Source organism: Pinus tabuliformis, chromosome 4_1, assembly GCF_031772625.1.
Source record: "Pinus tabuliformis cultivar Carrire ecotype Pingquan chromosome 4_1, CPIR1, whole genome shotgun sequence".
In the NCBI taxonomy this organism is placed as follows: domain Eukaryota; kingdom Viridiplantae; phylum Streptophyta; class Pinopsida; order Pinales; family Pinaceae; genus Pinus; species Pinus tabuliformis.
This window is the reverse complement of record NC_142303.1, coordinates 341,191,043-341,215,138: the sequence shown is the minus strand read 5'-3', so window position 1 is coordinate 341,215,138 and position 24,096 is coordinate 341,191,043. Positions and strand designations below refer to the sequence as shown.

General features: G+C 33.8%; 1 protein-coding gene across 1 annotated transcript; it reads left to right on the top strand.

Moving 5' to 3' along the window:
* The first annotated feature begins 9,332 nt into the window (after positions 1-9,332).
* LOC149175669 (LEAF RUST 10 DISEASE-RESISTANCE LOCUS RECEPTOR-LIKE PROTEIN KINASE-like 1.1) lies at positions 9,333-23,073 on the top strand. Its single transcript, XM_089421199.1, has 5 exons — positions 9,333-9,894; positions 10,278-11,312; positions 22,290-22,366; positions 22,524-22,742; positions 22,960-23,073. The coding sequence occupies exons 1-5, from the start codon at positions 9,333-9,335 to the stop codon at positions 23,071-23,073; spliced, it is 2,007 nt and encodes a 668-aa protein (XP_089277325.1).
* Positions 23,074-24,096: the final 1,023 nt, after the last annotated feature.

Genomic DNA, 24,096 nt, shown 5'->3' with positions numbered 1-24,096 from the left:
ATATCGAGACAATATTTGTCACAACGCCACATTGGACCATGGTTGATTTCCATATTGAGAAAATCTTTATCACAATGTGACGTTAGACCATAGTTGACCATGATTATAAACCCAAAGGATTTATACTAAACCCAAGAATTTATATTTCAAACCCTATTGTTGAAAATAGCAATGAGAAATGCTAAAAATAGCATTGCTATAAATAGCATTTCAGGATATACTCCAACTCTGATGGAAATAGCAAAAACTAGAAATGCTCAAAATAACATTGCTATAAATAACATTTCGGGATAGATTCCAATTTTAATTAGTCCTTGAATTAAAATTCGAATTTGGTCTCACCAACTGTTTGAAAAATAATTAATTAATTCATCTTGAGTTAATTAGTTGGAGAAATTCAAACATGAAGTCTTTGTGAAGACGTGCAACAATTATCCCTTTGATTGAGGAAGTTATCCCTTAATTAAGGAGATAAGGATGAGTTGTATTTGAGTTTTAATTAGTTAGCTCAGTTAACTGAGTTAAGTCTAGTTAAATTAGTTCCAAACAGTTGGAGGAACTAATTGTGAGTTCAGTCAGTTAATGCATGCATGCATGCAACTAGTGTTCTCCAAATAACTAAATATTCTCTCATAAATAACTCATGCATGTCAGTTCAGATAGAGACCCAGTTTAGATTAAAGGAAGGGACAATGTACTATCAGTTGGAGGAATTTTCCTATAAAGGAAACTCATCCATGCAGAAGGAATTATCTCCTTCGGGATTGTGCAGTTATTTCTGAGTTTGGTGAGTTGTGTGAGAGGTGAATTCACACAGGTGGCACCCAGAGGACCCAGGAGAAACTGCACAAGGAAATAGGAGGCTTGTAGGACTGAATGAAAGCACGGGTGTTGTATATTCTGTCTATGAGAAGCAGTGAGGGATTGTACTGAGAGCTGGATAGCTTGAGAGCTAAAGCTTTGTGTAATCCTAAGATATTTCCACTTATATGATAATACATAGATCGGGGTTTTTAGCTGAGGCTTTCCCCAAAGTATTCTTCTGTGTTTCATGTGTATGATTTCTTATTCTCTGTTATATGTGTTCTATTTGATCTTGCTCAAAATCAATTAAGCTTCCGCAAGTTTGTTTGTAGAAGTAGATTAAGTATACTGCTTTAGTTACATTACATTATCAGTTTAATCTACAGGAAAATTTCTACATGGTATCAAAGCTAGCTAATTTACAGTGAAATTTCTACATGGTATGCGAGGTTTTGTAGAAGAAGTTCTACAAGTTTCTCGGAGCAGTGAACAATATACGAAGAAGAGAATTCGAAGTTAAAAAAAAAAAAAATGGGCCATGAGTTTTCAGAGCAGATCTAAAAATTTTTGTGCAAAATTTTTAGAAACAAATAGCAGATTCGGATTTCTTGCGGAAGAATACCCAAATGCAAAAAAAAAATCAGCTGAATCAAAGTTCGGATGAGAGAGATATTGCTGATTTAAAATCAACTCTTTTTCCAAAAAAATTCGTGACAACGCGAAAGATGAAACAGATTGGTGTGCTAGCCAAGAACCTGTATGCACTTGAGGTACAAGATGCATGCTAAGCCTTGAGGAGCAAGACAAAGGTTAGATACTTGGTGGTTGAGAGGGAGAGTAAATTACATCTCAACATGCAACGCCAGAAGAAGTCTCAAACAATTATGGAGGAGCCACAATTGGTGAAGCAGCTTCACGAGGTTGTGGAGCAGCCACAACTAGAGAAGCTGAGAGGAGTCTGAGTGGAGTCATCCACTCATGAAGAGACCTCCAATAGGGGGGAATTTAGAGCCATGTGGGCAGAGAGATCACATGCAGCCATACCTCCAGGTGTGAGGTGGGGTGATGTGAAGTGATAGTCCCAAGAAGGTTGAAATAGGGGCGGGATCCTTGAGGTACCCAGCCTCTTTGATTAGACCTTGCTACGGGAGCCCCAACGAGGAGTAGCAGGACTGGCTAAGTGGGTAGAGATAGATGTGGATGGAGCGGAAGAGGAAGCTTTAACATCAGAGGGTGATTCTAGCCCAACAGGGAGGTCAGTTGAGAGATCAATTACTTACTTCTCAGTAACTGAGTTGCATTATAGCAGTGGGAAGAACGATGCAACATGATGAGAGGAGGTGCAATGCAGATGCAGTGCTGGGAGATAGGACCAGCAGCAACACATATGTAGCAGGAGGAATCAATGTGATTGATGCAGTCAGAGATCAAAGTGATAGAGGCTAGAGCAGTCAGATACTGAAGGGCACAGAGGTGCAGAGTTTTCAGTCGACAGAGGCAATAGCAGTCAGAGACTTTGATGACATAGGCATCATTCTGATTCAGGTTGGCTATTTTTTGTGTTCCTAGAGTTGCTAGAGCAACAACACTTGAGAGAAGTGTTGCACGCAGAACATTCCAAAGGTTCAGGATCAGGTTCAAGTTGAATGCCTTTCATGCTAAGAGGGAGCGTTGAAAATATCAACAAGAAATTATAAGAATAGAAATGCTAAAAATAGAATTGCTATAAATAGCATTTCAGGATATACTCCAACTTTGTTGGAAATAACAAAAATAGAAATGCTGAAAATAAAATTGCTATAAATAGAATTTCAGGATAGATTCCAATTTTAATTAGTCCCTGAATTAAAATTGAGAATTAAAATTCGAATTTGGTCTCAGCATCTGTTTGAAAAAAAATTAATTAATTCATCTTGAGTTAATTAGTTGGAAAAATTCAAACATGAAGCCTTTGTGAAGACATGCAATAGTTATCACTTTGATTGAGGAAGTTATCCCTTAATTAAGGAGATAAGGATGAGTTGTATTTGAGTTGTAATTAGTTAGCTCAATTAACTTAGTTAAGTCCAGTTAAATTAGTTCCAAACAGTTGGAGGAACTAATTGTGAGTTTAGTCGGTTAATGCATGCATGCATGCAACTAGTGTTCTCTAGATAACTGAATATTCTCTCATAAATAACTCATGCATGTCAGTTCAGACAAAGACCTAATTGAGATTAAAGGAAGGGACAGTGTACTATCAGTTGGAGGAATTTTCCTATAAAGGAAACTCATCCGTGTCGAAGGAATTATCTCCTTCAGGATTACACAATTATTTCTAAGTTTGGTGAGTTGTGTGAGAGGTGAATTCACACAGGTGGCAACAAGAGGACCCAGGAGAAACTGCGCAAGGAAATAGGAGGCTTGGAGGACTGAAGGAAGGCACAGGTGTTGTCTATTATGTCTATGAGCAGCAATGAGGGATTGTACTGAGAGCTGGATAGCTTGAAAGCTAAAGCTTTGTGTAATCCTAAGACATTTCTACTTGTATGATAATACAGAGATCAGGGTTTTTAGCTGAGGCTTTCCCCAGAGTATTCTTATGTGTTTCATGCAAATGGTTTCTTCTTCTTTGTTATATGTGTTCTATTTGATCTTGCTCAAAATTGATTAAGCTTCCGCAAGTTTGTTTGTAGAAGTAGATTAAGTATATTGCTTTAGTTACATTCCATTATCAGTTTAATCTATAGGAGAATTTCTACATGGTATCAGAGCTAGTTGATCTACGGTGAAATTTCTACACCTATAAATAATATTACACCCTAGGAAAATAAACTCTTAAATTAATAAACCCAATGGATAAATATTATAAATCCAAGGTAATAATAAACCCAAGGGGTCAATACTAAAATTCCAAATCGGTTATAAACCCCAAGGGATTAATACTAAAAACCCAAATATTATAGACCCAAGGGAATAATAAACCTAAGGGATCAACTCTAAAACCCTCAGGTGCTATAAACCAAAGGGAATAATATTAAACCCAAGAGATTAATATTATAAATGCAAGGTATATAAACCCTAAGATAAATATTATAAACTCTAAAATAAACATGATTGATCATGGTTGACCATGGTTCATTTTCAAATTGAGACAATATTTGTCACAAAGCGACGTTGGACCATGGTTGAGCATGATTTATTTTCATAAGGGGATAATATTTGACACATCGCGACGTTGAACCATGGTTGATTTTCATATTGAGAAAATATTTATCACAATGTGACATTAGATCATGGTTGACCATGATTATAAACCCAAGAAATTTATATTAAACCTAAGGATTCATATTTAAAACCCTATGAATAATATTACACCATAGGAGAATGAACTCTTAAATTCATAAACCCAACGGAATAATATTACAAACCCAAGGGATTATAAACCCAAGGGAGTAATATTAAACCCAAGGGAGTAATATTAAACCCAAGGGATTAATATTATAAACCCTATGTATATAAACCCTAATATAAATAATATAAACCCTAAAGTAAACATGGTTGGTCATGCTTTACCATGGTTTATTTTCATATTGACACAATCTTTGTCACAATGCAACATTGAACTATGGTTGACGATGATTTATTTTCACAACGAGACAACATTTGTGATAATGTGATGTTGGACCATGGTTATCACAATGTGGCATTGGACCAAGAGACAATCTTTGTTAGAATGTGACCATAGTTATTGACCATGGTTGACCATGATTGAACATGGTTGATTTCCATATTGAGACAATATTTGTCACAATGCAACATTGGAAGATGGTTGATCATGGTTGATTTTCATATTGACAGAATCATTGTCACAATGCGACATTGGTTGATTTTCATATTGAGAAAACCTTTGTCACAATGTGATGTCGGACCATGGTTGACCATGATTATAAACTCTGTGGATTTATATTAAACCCAAACATTAATATTATGAACCCTATGAATAATATTATACCCTAGGAATATGAATCCTTAGATTAATAAACACAAGGGAACAATAACCAAGGGATTAATAATAAAAACCAAAGGGATTATAAACCTAGGGGAATAATATTAAACCCAAGGGATAAATATTATAAAGCCAAGGTATAAAAACCATATGATAAATATTATAAAACCTAAAATAAACATGGTTTACCATGTTTTACCATCGTTTGTTTTCATATTGAGACAATATTTGTCATAATGCGACATTGGACCATGGTTGCCCATGGTTGATTTTCATATTGAGACAATCTTTGGCACAATCTGACATTGGACCATCGTTGGCAATGGTTGACCATGATTGTAAAACCAAGGAAATTATATTAGACTGTAGGATTAATATTATAAACCCTACGAATAATATTTTACCCTAGGAATATGAAACTTTAGATTAATAAACCCAAGGGATCAATTCTATAACCCCAAGGTATTATAAACCAAATGGAATAATATTAAACCTAAGAGATTAATATTATAAGCACAAGGTATATAAACCTTAAGATAAATATTATAAACCCTAAAATAAACATGATTAACTGTGGTTGACCATGGTTCATTTTCATATTGAGACAATATTTGTCACAGAATGACATTGGACCATGGTTGAGCATGGTTGATTTTCATATCGAGACAATCTTTGTCACATCGCGATGTTGTACCATAGTCGATTTCCAAATTGAGAAAATCATTGTCACAATGTGACAGAGGACCATGGTTGACCATGATTATAAAACCAAAGGATTTATATTAAACCCAAGGATTCATATTTTAAACCCCATAAATAATATTACACCCTAGGAAAATGAACCCTTAAATTAATAAACCCAACAGATTAATATTATAAACATAAGGGAACAACAAACCCAAGAGATCAATACTAAAAGCCCAAGAAATTATAAACCCAATGGAAAAATAAACATAAGGGATTAATACTAAAAACCAAAAGGATCAATTCTAAAACCCCGAGGTATTGTAAACAAAGGGAATAATATTAAACCCAAGAGATTAATATTATAAATGCAAGGTATATAAACCCTAAGATAAATATTATAAACCCTAAAATAAACATGGTTGATCATGGTTGACCATGGTTCATTTTCATATTGACCATTGCTCAATAACCATCTATATAACTATGTAGACAACCAATCTTCAAATTTATTAATGATCCAATGACAATCTTTAATAATATATCTATTTGGTTTCAAATTAAAACCAAGATATTTGAAACCTAAGCCCAAAGGGGATATACGAGAAATATACCTATGCTAGCAAATTCCTCAGTATGATTTTGATAACAAGATACATATAAACATAGATTTGATTTTGTTAATGTATAACTTAGCATTTAATTTAGATAGCTAATCTATCATCTCATTTTTCTAAAGGTTTCATCTGGTGACTTGAATAAGGAAGGCTTTTCTCCCTTTTTACACAAAATCTTATTTCTTTCTTTTTAATCTGCATTATTTATGTTGTTTAGTCTTTGGTTTATTAACATTGTTTTTCAGTACAAACACCATAAAATGTCCTCATCCATGTGATGTGATCGAGGAAATGTGTTGCTTACGTATTAACTAAGAATTTTCGTATTTGGCTTATTTCTACACTCCCAATAATCATATACATCGTATTAGTAAGCTCTATGGATTTTTATAATTTGAATAGTGTACTTTTGTGTGCATGTTAAAAAAATTGGAAGAGATTGGGAGAGCGATTACACACATAACAAATCACACTTGTCTATTTATTGATCACATAAGGTAACAAATCACACTTGTCTATTTATTGATCACATAAGGTAATTACTTATATAAGAATTAGATCACTTCTTTCCACAAATTATGTCTCAGACATGATCTGACTCTAACTCATAACTTAGGAATCAACAATTTTTACACTGATGCTTTGGAACTCACAACAACACATCGAAGCATTACTTCCAACACCCTCCCTTAATGTTTACACAGAAAACATTGAAAACACATATTATAACAAGAAGGATAATCTTTGTCTAAGTAGTCTTCATGAGCACTCACATCCACTCTTGAATCTCGCAAATATCGCTCTTTTCACCACCACATCTTCGAGTTGTCACTTGACCTCCATTTAAAATGTAACTGCCTCTGACCATAGTTGATGAGCTTTGCAAGATCAGCGATATTGACACCTCGGCTTGTCAGGGATTCGGTGATAAGAATTGTCAAGTAATGAAACATCTTATAGACCAACCACCCACTGTCAGATATTTCTCTTTCGGCTATCGATACTGAATGTTTCAAAAATTGGTCAAACAACTTGACTTTACCAACTATTTTTATAACCAATAAAATCACGCAATAATTGATGTTTTAAACATCACAGCGTCAACTTTAAAAACCCCAACCATTTTTATAACCAGCACAAACACCAACATGATCTCTCACTTTTTTTAAATAATAAAATAAATCTCAAACCAACATTAAAATAACCTTTAAATTATAAAGTTAAAAATAAATAATTTGGCTGATTTACAACTCATGTTGTGCTCCCTTCTCCTTGAATTCCTCTCACACTAATTCCAAGGGGCATTCTAACTCAGTGGGGTCTCAAAACGCTGACTATTTGTTGGCATGTGATACCCTCCAACTGTGCACGCCTCCTTCACCATGTGCAGAAGGATCAGAGGGGCTACAAGATAAAGACGAAGACATTGATCACATGTTGGTCGATTTCCGGTTGCAAGGAGGATGTCATAATACTCTGGATAGCAACGTTTCAACATGTCTTTCAGGCCCTCTGTGTTGTTTATCCACGCTAGCCCCTTCTCCGTATACACTTCTTTCTTGAAATCATTGGTGAAAAAGCGATCTGTCTCCAATTGACGTGATGCCATGAGCGAAAAAATAAAAAAGGTTGTCTCGTTGATTCCAAAACCTTTACTTTTCTTCGTTGTCATCTCTTGCAGATTTTAGATCGGAAATTTGGTTCTTCTCCCAAGCTACGACAACTTGACTCAACTAGTAGGACTCCTTAATTTCATTCAAACGTCGATTTAACTCACAACCTGTCCATCTCCGCATATCAATGGTGGATCTTAGACAGGCTTGGATATGTGCAGTCACCAGATAACCAATTCAGATAACCAATTAATCCAAGACAAATTGTTTTCCTTTGCCACAGCTGCGGCACCAGCGAATTGATACTATGGCATGCCATGATGGATATCTAGAGAGAGATTTTTCGGCGAAAATCACATGGAAAATCATTTATTGACCCGTTTCGAACCAACAAAATAGATATCCTCAACCAATTCCATGACTCACTCCTCAAGCAAAGCTAATTTACCCAAACTTTTTCAAACGACAAAAATGGAAAGTTGTCTCTCACGCGCTCACCACCGGCTAACAGCCACATGTAGACCTAATTGCAGATCTTAATTAAAGCAACGTTGGCTGTGAAGATTCCAGCGGCAGCATCATGCCGTTTCTCATAAAACATGATCCGTGCACCCCACAACGACTTTAAAACAAACAATTCTCACAAAACAAGATTGCAGGAACTTTAACAATCTAGATACCATGTTAGAAAAATGGGAAGAGATAGAGAGATTATACACCCAACAAATCACATTCTTTTTCTTTTATTTACTGATAACATAAGACATTACATATATGAGAATATTAGATCATGATTTGATAAATTATGATTCTAACTAATAATTTAGAAATCAATATTTTCTAAATTGATATTTAGAAATTTATAATAACAACTCACAATAACACATAGAAACATTACTTCCAACCGTACATAAAATACCACATGAAAACATTACTTAACCATATGAAAACATTACTTCCAGACCATACCTAAAATGACAGAGAAACCATCCATACTTATGACTCGTAGGGTGTATTGGTTATCGTGTCAGCCTAGTATTGCTGTTATGTTGACTCCATGATCACGAAGTTGTCACATTCACGGAAACTGCTGTTGCAGACCTCAAAGCAACATCAGGCTTCAAAGCCTAAGCCGTGATGTTAATTTTTTACAAATATTATCAACCAGAATTGTCTTCGCGCTAAAATTTTCCGAATCCGTCCGCCCGTGTGATGCCATCCCTTACGGCATATGTATTGATTTATGGACCACTGACAAGTCCGCTAAAGGGAAAGGAACAGCGATCGAACAAAATTAAATTATTTGATGTTTTGCCAAAAAATAATTTAAAGTATTGACTTGAGAAGTTCAATTTAATAGAGTATATCATTGAATTATTTAACGATGCACTCTTCAATGTCACTCACTCTGTTGCAGTTCGCGATCATTTTTTTCGACCCAACGCTTATTCGATGCCTATCGTCTCGTTTTCTCCTCATGGAATTATCTCTTCATTTCGACGCCTTCTTCCTTCCCTGCCTCAATACCTCTTCTTCCTTACTCTCGGCTCTGCCTCTCTATTACCCTGTTCCTTAACCTTTGACGCGCAATATCAGTATTGTCAAAATAACACTAAATGTGGACCTATGGAGATACAGTATCCTTTCGGTGTAGGAAATCGTGGATGCGGCGACCCTAGCTTCCAGATCAACTGTGTGCAGAACTCAACTTCTGTTATCCCGATTCGTGGCCGGAATTACACAGTACTAACAGCGCTTCTCCCTGCTACTACACTAGTTATTACCAGAGGTCAGGATTGTCAGTTTTTGGAGAATCATGGGATTAATAATTCTATAGAGTCTTCAGAATTTGCAGACTCAGTCTTCACATTAGAGGGTGCAGCGAACCTGACTCTATACGTCTACAAATGTAAGGAACAGGATCAACTACATCTCCCGAAATGCAATGCTACTGTCTATTACTCTTTGTACGAAAAGAGCAATTTGACTTCGAGGTGTCCTGTGGAACCTCTACCAGTTTATGTGGTATTAATACAAACAGCTTCAAATCCCAAAGATGTTAAGAGGTGTAGCTCCTGTGAAGCAAGTGATGGAATATGCGGTTACAACCCTTCGGTTTCAACTGCGCCTCCTCCGTTCGTTTGCTATCGCAAGGATGGACCCCGTACCGACAAATGCCCCGGCCATGGTATGTTTTATCTTAAATTTCAGCGAAACCACTTGGAACCGCTAGTTTAGTTAAGGTGTTATGAATTTAATGTTTGGGACCAAAGAAATAGGGTTGTTATAGGTAACAATATATGGCTCATCTTCATTCCCGTCATTTTGAAGATTTCAACGTTAAAATCAATAGGTATACATTCTGAACTCAAAGCAATCTTATTAGATGTAGATTTGAATCCTTCCCTTTATTCCTGATACACGTTACGGTTGCATTACAGGTACTCGAAACAAAGTCATTATAATAATAGGTGAATCTAGTATTTCTTCCACTTCTGTTTCTCCGTTCTATGTTTCCTCTTCCGTTTCTCCGGTTTCTGTTATTCTCTTCGGTGTTTGCCGTATTAATAGATCAATCTCTGCATTCAACCGCAGGTTGCTTCATAGGAGTTGCGCTTACAGCGGGACTGTTTTTGGCGTATTATCTGAAGAATAGGAAACCTCCTCCTGACGGCGTTCTTCCTACACATTTGAGTGAGCTCGAAATGGAAAATTTACAAATATTCTCTTACGAAGAGCTTCGTCAGACTACAAATTGCTTCCACAAGGAGAACGAACTTGGCGTTGGAGGGTTCGGGGCAGTCTATCTGGGTAAACTTTGGGGCGGAAGACTTGTGGCCGTAAAGAGACTTTATCTGGACAACTCTAGGAGACTGGAGCAGTTCATCCACGAGGTGAAGATATTTTCGACCTTGAACCATCCACATGTTGTTCGTCTTTATGGCTGCACTCCTCTAGACAGTCCAGAGCTGCTGCTCGTATACGAATTTATCCCAAATGGCACCCTGGCCGATCATCTTCATGGCGATCGCAGAAATCCCGAGGGATTGCCATGGAATACTCGCTTGAAGATTGCTACTCAGACTGCCGAGACGTTGGCTTTCCTTCACGCCCTTGATCCGCCTATATTACACAGAGATGTAAAAACCTCTAATATTCTCTTGGACGAGAATTCAGATATCAAATTGTGTGATTTTGGGCTTTGCAGGGTTGTGCCTGTAGATGCCTCACATGTCACTACGATCCCACAAGGCACACCAGGGTATGTTGACCCAGAGTACTATCAGTGCTATCAGCTGACCGAGAAATCCGATGTCTACAGCTTCGGGGTCGTTTTGCTGGAGATTATCTCTGCCAAACAAGCCATGGACATAAATCGGAACAGAGGGGAAATCAACCTTGCTAACTTGGCGATAACGAAGATTCAAGAGGGAGCCTTGCATGAACTAGTCGATCCGCAGCTGGATATTGAAGTAAATCAAGAGGTGAAAATAATGGTAAGCGCGGTTGCAGAACTGGCCTTCAGATGCGTGGCGTCAGAGAGGGATGACCGGCCGGATATGGAGGAAGTTGTTGCTCAGCTTGAGAAAATCAGGCATTCTTGTGGTAATTAACTCGTCAACATCGGTTGGAATCCTTTTCGAACAATGAAAGAGCCAAACACAGCGCCATCGCTTCCCATCTCTGTCCAAGGCTGCACAAGTTACCGAGGACAAGCTCCACTCCAAACAGCAGTGCGATAATTTCTCAGTAAAGTTTAATCTGCAATTTTCTCTTCGCATAAAATTTAAGCATATGGATATAACTGCCAGAGTTAATACTCCATTTTATTATGACTCGTTTTGTATTTCGTAAATGTTTTATGGTTTTTCGTTATGTCAAATTGAAAGAAAAAAACATGAATTTAGATTTTCTTTGAAATGTTTTCTTTTAAACAACGAAAAATTAAATAGCTTTTTATAAGTGTTTTTTTTGTCACTGCGCTCGCGCAGTGACATACAGTATCCATGCCGAGCTATTAGTCACTGACGTACATAAAATTTAACAATTTTTTTACAGGTTTATAAGGTTGTTAAAAATATTTAGATGGGTTTGTTTAGTTTAGTATTTTTAAGATTTGGTATGAATTTATTGAAATTACAAATTTGATTAGTATTTTTATATAAAAATGCTTTAGGGAGTTAGTTTTCAGGATGTTGAATCCATATATACAGTCAAAAAAATCTCACCAAAAACAATTCTATAAATTTTTGGTGTTCCAATGTGATGACTTATGTTGCGGCCCCACATAAGGCTCCATTATGTGAAATAAATATCTTCAAATACTTGTGCTGCCATAAAATTGAAACAATAACAAACCACCATACTATTCATCAATAAATAAATAAAATATACTTGTTTCGATTCAACTGTAAACATATACTACCCAGCATATTTATAAATCAATAATATTATAAATAAACTTCCCAAAAATAATATAAAAATATTTTCCATTCAATCATAACATAATAAATAGAAAAATAAATAAAAATATTTACCATTCAATCATAACATAATAAATAGAAAAATAAATAATGTATACATGATTATAAATCAATACTACCCATATGCATCAACATCACCCGGTATATATCTTCAATTTTCTTTCCACCTGGTCTCCTTAGTTTTCTTTATAGTGAATGACATTAAGGCTATAATGAACCATATATTCTCCTTAGTTTTCTTTATAGTGATTGACATTAAGGCTATAATGAATAACCAACATTGTGATAGAAAATTTTAATGGTACTTATGTTTATTTTTATTTTTTAATTACATTGTTGGTACTCATTCTACCTTTATTTTGTTCTTCCCAAAAAACTATTTTGATAATTCAATCTTGGAATATTTTAAGGTTATCTACAACGAAAATTTTTAAAAATTATAAAGACTATTCACAATATTTTTTTAAAGATAATATTGAATTAATTGGGAATGTATTTAAGGAAATTTGAAGTCTAATTTTGTTGATTATTTTCTATTTTTATATTCTCCAACTTATTATAATTATCAGATATCTATTTGTTTAGAAATTACAAGTCATTATTATAATTATGGGAATCATTGTTATTTTTTTTATCTAGATTTAAATTCAAATTAGTAACATAATAGATTATAATGCCTTGATAAATATTGTTGCAATAACTTCATGTTTATGAATATTGTTGTGTTGTCTTAGAGCCTCATATACATTTAAATAAATATACCTATTTATTGGCATGGTATCAACAACTTTACTCTTGCTTTCATATACATTTAAAAAAATAGACTTGTGCATTGGCTTAGTATCAACAACCTCACACTTACCTCTCACGATTTAGAAAGAATTTTATTTCTTTCTTGGAAAAATAAATAAATTATAATAAATATATATGTGTGTGTTTTTTAAAAATATTAATATAAAATTTTAGGCATGGTCACAAAATCAAATATTTTCATGAACATCTCTATCCAAAAAATATAATTTATGGATACATCTAAGGCATACCCAATCTTACTTAAATACATAAATCATATTTATAGAGTATATCCCTAGATTTATGAAATTATATATTTTGTAATACTAAGCTAAAGTTACAGATCTAAGCTAAAGTATATAAAAGGATTTAAAATTTTGTAATCTATTAATAATAATAATTAAATATATAAAAATTTGTGGTGATTATTGTAAATAATTTTAAATGTTTTTAATTGAATCTAAGTTAAAAAAAAAATAACAAAAAAAAAATAAAAATAAAATTCTTAAAGATGTAAATTTCAAAACAAGAGCGAAAAGAAGTGGCATTGCCACCCTGACAAAAATATATCATTTTTTACTTAGAAAAAGAATGGCCTTGAAAAAGAAAATATTTAATTACATATTTTTAAAATTTAAAAATAATTTTTTATTTTTTAAAATATATATATTTTTAAGTGGCTGATGCCTATTTTATGTGATTTTAAATTGAATTATGAGATATTAAAAAAAAAAAAAAAATGTGATAACTTTGCGATTTAATACCATGTGATAGATCCTTGCCATTTTTTGCAAAATTAGCATTTTCAAGTAAGAAAAAATTACAATGTAATATCATGTGATAGATCCCTGCCTTTTTTCGAAAAATTAACAATTTCAAGTAAGAAAAAACAATTAAAGATTTTCATTATTCATAAATCTTTTTGATTATTTTTTCTATTCTTCTCATTTTAAATTTTTTAATTTAAAAAAAAAAAAAAAAATCTTAATTACCAGGTGCAAGCCTCGGAAGTGATGATTGAGGCTATGTGATTCATTTCACTAGTTTCAATCCCACTTCTTCACCCCTGTGAGCATCACCTGATGCAATGAATGCTAAGTGAACTATTCAAAATCATGAGAAATTAGTCGGTTACAACTAACTCTCATGGAAATGGTCATATGTGAATGACTTACTTAACGCAGTTGAATCCCAAAATAATATCTAATATAATGCACTGTGTAAACCCCCTAATACTTAAATTCAAAAAGAGTGAAGGGATCTCTACTTAAATGGTTCATGAGGCAAAATACTTGCTAAGGTTTTGCAAATGGGGTAGCAAGCTAAGTGGGCTTGATTGTGGGGAAAACTCCACAGTTAAGCGCGCTTGAGCCAAAGGCAATCTGGGATAGGTGACCTCCCGGGAAGTCCTGGTTACCAGGTGCAAGCCCCGGAAGTGAGGATTGAGGCTATGTGATTCATTTCACTAGTTTCAATCCCACTTCTTCGCTCCTGTGAGCATCACCCAATGCAATGAGTGCTAAGTGAACTATTCAAAAATCATGAGAAATTAGTCAGTTACGACTACCTCTCATGGAAATGGTCATACATGAATGACTTACTTAATGCATTTGAATACCAAAATGATATCTAATATAATGCACCTCGTAAACCCCCTAATACTTAAATTGAAAAAGAGTGAAGGGATCTCTACTTGAATGGTTCATGAGGCACAATACTTGCTAAGGTTTTGCAAATGGGGTAGCAAGCTAAGTGGGCTAGATTGTGGGGAAAACTACACACTTAAGCGCGCTTGAGTTAGAGGTGATCTGGGATGGGTGACCTCTCGAGAAGTACTAGATACTGGGTGTAAGCCCCGGAAGTGGTCCTGGTTACCGGGTGCAAGCCCAGAAGTGATGATTGAGGTTATGTGATTCATTTCACTAGTTTCAATCCCACTTCTTCACCCTTGTGAGCATCACCCAACACAATGAGTGCTAAGTGAACTATTCAAAAATCATGAGAAATTAGTCAATTACGACTACCTCTCATGGAAATGATCATACCCGATGCAATGAGTGCTAAGTGAAATATTCAAAAATCATGAGAAATTAATCAGTTACGACTACCTCTCATGAAAATAGTCATACGTGAATGACTTACTTAACGCAATTGAATCCCAAAATAATATCTAATATAATACACTCTGTAAACCCCTAATACTTAAAATCTTAATTACATTTTTTTTCACCATATATTCTTTCATATTAAAATGTTAATAATTATAAATTTTTTATATTTCTATAATTTTAATAAAATCAATTTCTTTCCTTTATTAATTTAAAATATATATATATATATAGACCGACAAGCCCAACTAATATGAAACTTTTTTATTATTAATTAATTTCTACATTATTATTAAACCACTGTTTTGTTTTCCGTCTGATGTAAATTTTATAACTTCTAGCATTGTTATCGAATAGAGAGGATATATGGTAATAAACCACTCTTCTATGTGAATTTTGTTTTATTTTGAATTATCAGTATAATTTTATAACATTTTTTTAAATATAATTTTTTTTTCAAAATTTAAAGATAATAAAAAAATACTTAATAATTTAAAATTACCCGTCATAATCAATTTCGACCATTTGGAATTTATTTACGCATCTAATACGTGTAAAACCCATTCAGAACTTAAATTACATAATTAAGGGTCAAAATTTAAATTTAATTTAAAAAAATATCATCAAAATATTTTACAAATACAAATAAAATATTTAAAATATTTAAATTAAATATAAATAAATAAATACAAAACATTTAGATTAAATAGATTATGAATAAAGCTAGAAAAATTAAAATTACTAAGAAAACATAAAGTTACCTCGTTTGTTTTGAAAAATGAGAGTGCACTTCATTAGAAAGTATGAAGTTTGTATATGCCATATGTAATATATAAGTAAGAGAAATTATGAAGTTTGGATAGGGAATAATGGGAGTGCACTCCATTAGCAATTATGAAGTTTGAATAGGCCATATGTAATGTATAAGTAAGAGAAATTACGATGTTTGAATAGGCAATATGTAATATATAAGTAAGAGTAGGATTTTTTAGGATTTATATAATGTGGTTGTTTAATTATTTTTTTTAGAATTTTTTCTTTAAAATTTACAAAACAATTTTAATTGTTTTTTAAATTAATAAAAGATTAAACAATCCGCCCACGGGGCTTTGGATTGACGGTGAATGGGTGCGCTGTTAAGGCACTCCTTGCGATAGGTCACTGGTTCAAATCCCCCGTGGGTGCGTAGGTTAGTCTTAACAAAAAAAAGAAAAAAAAAGAAAGATTAAACAATCCATTAAAACCAAATTTCACAAATATCACTTTACGCACTTGCTTTTTCCTTAAAAAAAATTTTAACATATCTGTTAACGAAATCAAAAGCATTATACAATCATTGAATTTATGGATCTCCTTTCCATTGTTTCTATTTTCAGAAACATCTTTGAATTAAGCAAGGACATATTGTAAAGTAAAGCATGATTATGAACATTTTTAATGATGGGTTTGTTGACATAAGATATGGGTGTTATTTTTTTTAAGGAGGTTCAAAGATGTTAGGTTTATTAATATTTTTGGATTTTTAATTTTTATTTCAGGAAGAGAATTGAATTTCCTTAGGTTTTATAATTCAACTATATTTTATATAGTCTAGAAAGTTTACTGGACAATTTCATTTATAAATTAGTTGTAGAAAGTTTATTAGACAGCTTCATTTATAAATTAGTTGAAGGTGTGTTCATTTATATAGAGTCTTTTTAATTAAAACTAGAACGAAGAAATTTGTGGGTTGTAAACCAATCTTTATTATTTGAGTGAATGTTATAAGATTCTATGGCATTTCCACAATGAGTTAGTTTTGGGGGTAAATTTGATCGTTTTCTTGATACTTTGAAGGCGGTTCCTATAAGGAATAACGTTAATGCAAAATTGATAAAGAAGTAGGAGTTTATCAATTTGGTTAAGAGCCTTTGGAGACCATATGACAATATGGTGGTGGAATGGTCTTCTCTACTTTATAGTGTCAAGGGAATTTGAAAAAAATTAAAAGGGAAATTAATAGTTGGGATTATGCAAAAACAAAAAAGATGAGCATAATTTAGTAGATGTGAAAGAATCTCTAGCTAGAATCTATGAATCAGATGGAGTGGTATTTTTGTTCAGATAAACTAAACTAAAAATTCAGAATTTAGAAAAAAAAAATAAGCAACAATTTATTGCACAAAATGGCTACTTGGAGGTTAAAAAGTAGGGTTCCTTGGTTGGAAAAATGTAGTGAGAGCTCTGAGTTTTTTCATCAATTTTCAAAGGTAAGGAGAAATATTAATACTATTTAAGATTTTGTAGTTAAGGAGAAATATTAATACTATTTAAGATTTTGTAGTTAGATGGGGGGAGTTGATCAAATTTGAAGAGTTAGCTACTATAGGGGTGGAACATTTTCATAATCATTTCAAGGGTAGAAGAGGGTTTCAAATGCAATGGTTATTAGAGTGACACAATACTTCACTACACTCATCTTAGAAGAGGATACTATATCATTAATTGAAGAGGTCTCTCCATAGGAATTAAAAGCCACTCTTTGTAGTCTTTAGAAGGATAAAATTCCAAGTCCAGAAAGTTGAACTATGGATTTTTTTATGTATTTTCTAGAATTATTGGAAACTGGATTTCTTCTAGTGGTAGAGGATACAAGCTTGTGTGGAAGAATGTTCACGATCCTCTTATTCTAAAATTAGATATTCCATCCTCCTTTGAGGATATATGTCTCATATATTTATGTAGTATTTTTTATAAGATAGTGGTAAAGGTTTTGGCAAATAGGGTGAAAAACATTTGTTCAAAACAATTTTGGGGGAGAAATTTGGTTTCCTAGCTAGTCTGTAAATTCATGAGGCTATTTGGGTTTCTCAAAGTGACATTTACAACATTAAATTAAGGCATTTAAAGTTCGAGGTATTAAAATAAGATTTACCAAAGGCTAATGACAAGCCAATTGGCTTTACCTAAGGTTATTGATGAAACATTTGGGATTTGAGGTACCTTTTATTACTAGGGTGATGAATTATGTAACAGTGACATCTTTCTTGGTTCTCATCAATGATGATTCTTTAGGTTTTTTAATGAAGAGTATTGGGAAAGGATGCATCTTATTGTCTTGTGGTTGATGGGATTAGCAAATAATTAATGGAAGCAAAGAGCTCAAGGACCATCAAAGAAGTTCATATGGGGTTGAAGCTACATAATTCACATCTTTTATTTGTATATGATGTACTATTATTTTGCAATGGAAATAGATAGGACCTAACCAAGTTGTGTGACTTTCTTTATTTGTATTGTAATACAATAGGGATGGTGGTTAACATCGGTAAATCTTCAAGCTCATTTTCAAAGTTGGAGGAGGAACAAGCTTTTTATCTATCCATCTTTCCTCACATATGCATGGATTTGGAAGATGGGATGAAATATTTAAGGTTCTATCTAAAACCAAATAATTATTTGGAATAATAATCGAATTGGCATGTACCCAAACTAGAAAAATGATTAGCATGTTGAAGTTACAACTGGTGATTGTGGGGAGGATGACCTATTCTTGATAAATCCATTCTTGAGGCGATTCCTATATATTGGATGTCTATGTCATGGATTCCAAAAGAAAATTGAAAATATTAGAAGGATGAGTTTCAAGTTTTTGCAGGGAGGATTAGCTAAAGAAAGGTTGATTTCAGGGGTAAAATGGTAGACACTAGTTGTATCAAAGTTGGTGGGAGGATGGGGCCTTAAAAACATTTTCCTTTCCTCAAAAGTTTTGGAAGCTAAGTGTGTTTGGAAGCAAGTTCTAGACAAAGGGTTATGGTATCAACTGGTGATTCAAAACTATATTTATCTATATTTATTTCAATAATGAAAAAGAGGGTTGCTAAAAAAATGTTGATTTTGTGGTAAAATGGTAGACACTAGTTGTATCAGAGTTGGTGGGAGGATGGGGCCTTAAAATATTTTCCTTTCATCAAAAATTTTGGAAGCTAAGTGTGTTTGGAAGCATGTTCTAGATGAAGGGTTATGGTGTCAAGTGGTGATTCAAAAATATATTTAGCTGGATTTATTTGAATATTGAAAAAGGAGGGTTGACAAATCTAAGCATAATGTATTAGTGATGTGGAAGGTAGTTACGAAGAATTTTCCTTTGACTTGGAGTGTTGGGGGTGGGAGCGGGTGAGTAGCATAGAAGGTGGGTGAGGGGACTTTGAGTCAAATTAGGGAGGATGCATCAGTTGGGAGTGGAATATGCCACTTATTGTAGCACAAATGATTTAATCACTAAGGGAAATAAGTTTTTACATGCTTTCCCACATTGTAAATCCACTTACAAGTTCAATATGGAAGTAGGGGTGTCTCATGGTAGGCAAGCTAGGCTTCATAAGATTCAATGAAAATAATTTATGGAATGGTTTTTTATCATGCTTACAAAGGATTCATGTTCAAATCCAATCATGTTTTGAGGGTTTACACATCTAAGCATGGATATATGTTTTTAAGTATAAATGAAGGAATAAGAGAACTTAAATGGTGGTATCCTTTGGAAGTCAAAATGTCCTTCTAAAGCAAAGGACTTTCATTGGGATTTTTTTGATGGGGCATCCCATGGGGATCTTGATGTTGTAGAGGGTGAGGGATTTTATTCCTTGAAGATAATCCTTTGATTAAGCTTATGGAAGGAATCCAGGAATGCATAACTAATGGCACTGAAACTAGTATTATTGCTAGCAAATGAAAAATAAATTAATGCTTTAAAAGTGTTTGATCATTCTTAGGTTGTCATTAAATGAGTAGAAGATGAAAAAATATGCCACAATATATTTTTAATTTTTTCCTTGGAAGAGGTCAAAGTTTTGAGAGTGTTTTTCAATGTGAACATGGAGAAAAATATGAAATATGAAAGCCAATAGTTTTTCCAAACCTAAAAATGTAACACAACAAAGTAAGTGGAAGATAACAAAAAAAAGAAAAAGGAATATGAACATTTTGGAATATTATAACCCTCCTTTTTATGAAGTAATGGTGAGAGTAAAAAATGCTTCTACATAACGTTTTTCTTATTTCTAATTAAAACCTACTCTTAAGCAATTTTGATCATAATATTTATTCTATTTCTAGATATTAAAATCATATATTCAATATGGAAAAGATATCTATTTCTAAATGAATAAGATCTAATAAAGTTGAAAAAAAAGGCAAAAAATAAAATAATAAAAATAAATTTGAATTTTTTTAAAATATACTAAGTATTATATTATTTTTATACCTGCTCGAAAGACATGTTATATTGTAATGAGTTTATGGTATAAAAGCTTTAACCTCTCCAAATTTTGTAACGATTTATAAAGTTTATTAAAGTTTTTAAAAATTATTATATTAAATCAAATATTTTGAAAATAAAAAATTAATTTCTAAATTTTTAAAATTCAAATTCTTTGTTTTTATTCGTCAATGCATAAGAAGTTACTAAGTTTATGGGGTTTAAATTATAATTGTCAAAAAGAAATTATTTATAAAAATTAAAAAAAAAAAATGATAGTACCACTAAGTATCTATAAAATTAATTATCACTATCACCAATCAATTAATACTAATGAGTCAGTGCTTTTATCAAATAAACTAGTCAATACTTTTCCTTGAAAATTTATAGTGATTTTTTTTTTAGGTCAGTTAAACCTTACATTAAAAATTAAAAATTAAGGTAAAGTGTGACACTTTATTCATTAAATAGGAATGAATCATGCTCCGCTCCCTTATTTTAATTTGTAATAGTAAGGCTTACACTAATAATTGTTGCTTCCTTTCATTCCCTCTCTATATAATCAAACCGAGGTTATTCAATTGAGCACTAGAAAAATGAGTAAGCAGTCGAGAGACACCCTTCTATTTCAAATCCCACCCTATTAATAAGTAAATTGGTTGAGCTGAAACTATTCAGAAGTTGAATAAATGTGATCTCCCTGTAGAATTCCCCACTGTAGATCAACAGATTATGTAATATACTAAAGCAAAATACAAGATCTACTTCTACTACAAACTTGCGGAAGCTTAATCGATTATGACCAAGATCAAATAGAACACATATAACTTAGAATGAGAAAGAAATCACACATGAACACAGAAGAATACTCTGGGGAAAGCCTCGGCCTAAAACCCCAATCTTTGTATTATCATACAAGTGAAAATATGTTCAGATTATGCAAAGCTTCAGCGCACAAGCCATCCAACTCTCAACAGAATCGAACAATACAACTCACAGATTGAATAGACACAACATATGTCATCCTCCAGCCCTCCAAGCCTCCTACTTCCTTGCGCAATTTCTCTTAGGGTCCAATGCTGCCACTTGTGTGAATTGGCCTCATCACACAACCATCAAACTCAAAAGTAACTGCGCAATCTCCAAGGAATGAATTCCTTCTGCATGCAAGAGATATCCTCCAATGAATATTCCTACAACTAATAGTACATTGTCCCATCACTTGATCTCAACTGGGTCTCTGACTGAACTGACATGCATGAGTTATTTATGAGAGAATATTCAGTTATCTGAAGTGTGCAGTCACATGCATGCATGCATTAACTATTTGAACTAACAATTTGTTCAACAAACTATTTGAACTAATCTAATTAGAATTAACTGAGATAACTGAGCTAACTAATTACAAATCAAAGTACACCTCATCCTGATCCCCTTTAATCAAGGGATAACTCCCTCAATCAATGGAGACACTATTGCATGTCTTCACATAGACTTCATGTTTGATTTGCTACAACTAATTAACTCAAGATGAATTAATTAATTATTTTACAAACAACTACTAAGATCAAATTCGAATTTTACTTCTCAATTTTAGTTCAGGGACTAACTAAAATTGGAATCTATCCAGGAATGTTAATTATAGCAATGCTATTTTTAGCATTTCTATTTTATAATTCCTTGTTGCTATTTCCAACGCTGGTGCCTGAAATGCTATTTATAGCAATGATATTTATACCATTACTACTTTTATCATTTCTTGTTGTTATTTTCAACACTCCCTTCCCTAATGGGGATGCCTTAATCGTTGGTCAAGTGGTGGAGGAGGCGACGACGGATCCTGTCTGGTCTCCACACATGCCCCAACCCCATGTTTAATAGACATGAAAGTAAGGACTAGCGTGCAAGGCTGTCATTCATGATGATGGCTATTAAATATTGTCCTTGGTGTTGGTTATAGATTGCTTGATCATGGTGGGAGATGGTAGTGTTGTGCAGTGCGGTAAGGGTTGTGGAGCTCCTGCATGCCTTGCCAAGGTCTAGGCCTTGAGGGAGAGGTGGAGAAGCCAAGAACTGGTGCATAATGCAAGGTGTGTTGGTAGCGCTAGATGATCCATGGGACCCTGGAATGTCCAGGGAGAATGAACCAGTTGGCATTATCGTCATCCCAGTTCGTTTGCGTGACACGGTGTAGGGGAGAGGAGAAGAGCCAAGGCTAACAGACCTTGGCCAAGCACTAGTGAATTATCCTCTTCTGGTTCGTGAGCAGTGGGGAACTTGTTCGAGAGACTCGTGGTTTCGGACTGATTGGCACTTGTGGGAGGACTTTGGTTTCTTAGGGTCCCCGAGAGGAATTATTGTTAAGAAGGGCTCGACTAGCTGGGGGAAATACGCAGAGGCAAGTGTAGAAGAGGTAGCAAGACACCACATTTAGCTTTCGAAGCCCTATGATGAGGAATCCTCATCTCGCTTTTCCTGGGTATGGAGAGTTGATTACGGTGATGGTCGGTGCAGGATAACCCCTCAATTCTCCTTGGGAGCAATGGTAGAAGTTACATTCTTTTTTGTTGTGTGTGGGGTTAGGAGGGTTTTTGTGTTCGTCTCCATTTCATGTGTTTTTGGTATGTCAGGATGCCTCGCCACTGAGGGAGACCACGCGTGTGGGGGTGGCAATTTGCGGCAAGGTTATTAGTCGGATTGGGACAATGATGCCTTGTCAAGTTCGTGAGACAACCGTGAGATAGAGGAGAGAGTTGATGGCTCCCTAGGGCATGTGGTTGCTCTGACGATGCTAGAGTCTATTGTTGCTCAAATCCCGAACATTAAACTGAACATGGAAAACCTCAGGAACCAAAGGTATGATGACCATAACAAGATGGTAGCTTTCATCAATGACATTCAATTTGGACAAAGTGAAATCATGGAACAATTGGATAATATGGGACACCAGCAAAGGCGCACCAATGACCACCTTCACAGTCTCAAAGCGAGGGTGGAGCATATTGATTTGCATATGCACGAATATGTTGGCTATTTCACATCTCCCATATAATCCCCCCAACTCCCCTCCCTAATATGATGCGTTCTATTATGTTTCTCTTTTTGTTTACAGTATGTATGTCATGGCTCTTTGGCTGCTAGAAAATAATGCATGAAGCCAGTAACTCATGTTATCCTCCAAGTTCCAATCTCAAGAAGACTAGTCAGACTAAGAGAAAAAAACTTGTTAAGATACATTTTATACTCTCCACTTTAATGTTAATATGATGATTAAACTTTAATTGACAAAAAAAATGTTATCTCCCTAACTAATGCCGCCACTACATTGAGGCTTTACATTATAAGGATATGAGATATATATGAAGACGATTATATAGTTTACAATGTCTATTTATTTGTTATGCTAATGATTCACGACATTATTAACATTAAGAGCATAAAAGTTTTAATAATTACTAAAATAATATATCGTTATCTTAAATATTAGGTGGATCTTTAACCAAGATAAAAATAAGTTATGAACTTTTTAACCTAATATTTATACTTATTATAAGATTATTAGCATGTAGGGAATAAAGTTTATTGTATTGTTTTGGTACAAACTCATTACAGATGCCCTACATATACATCTTTAACAAAGGTTTTCCAACAAAATCAAGTGTTTTTAAATAGCTTTATTAATAGTTAAATAGTTAAATATTTAGACATTTTTTAAGTTATATTAATGAATGTCATTAGTATATTTATAAAGAATTTTTTTTTACTAA

Bases quoted from the DNA above. Each gene is read 5' to 3' on its own strand.
- LOC149175669 (XM_089421199.1), top strand. From the start codon at position 9,333: ATGGAGATACAGTATCCTTTCGGTGTAGGAAATCGTGGATGCGGCGAC. The intron at 11,313-22,289 runs GTAATTAACTCG...TGTTGGTTATAG, and splicing joins GAAAATCAGGCATTCTTGTG to ATTGCTTGATCATGGTGGGA. The intron at 22,743-22,959 runs GTAGCAAGACAC...TTGGTATGTCAG, and splicing joins CAGAGGCAAGTGTAGAAGAG to GATGCCTCGCCACTGAGGGA.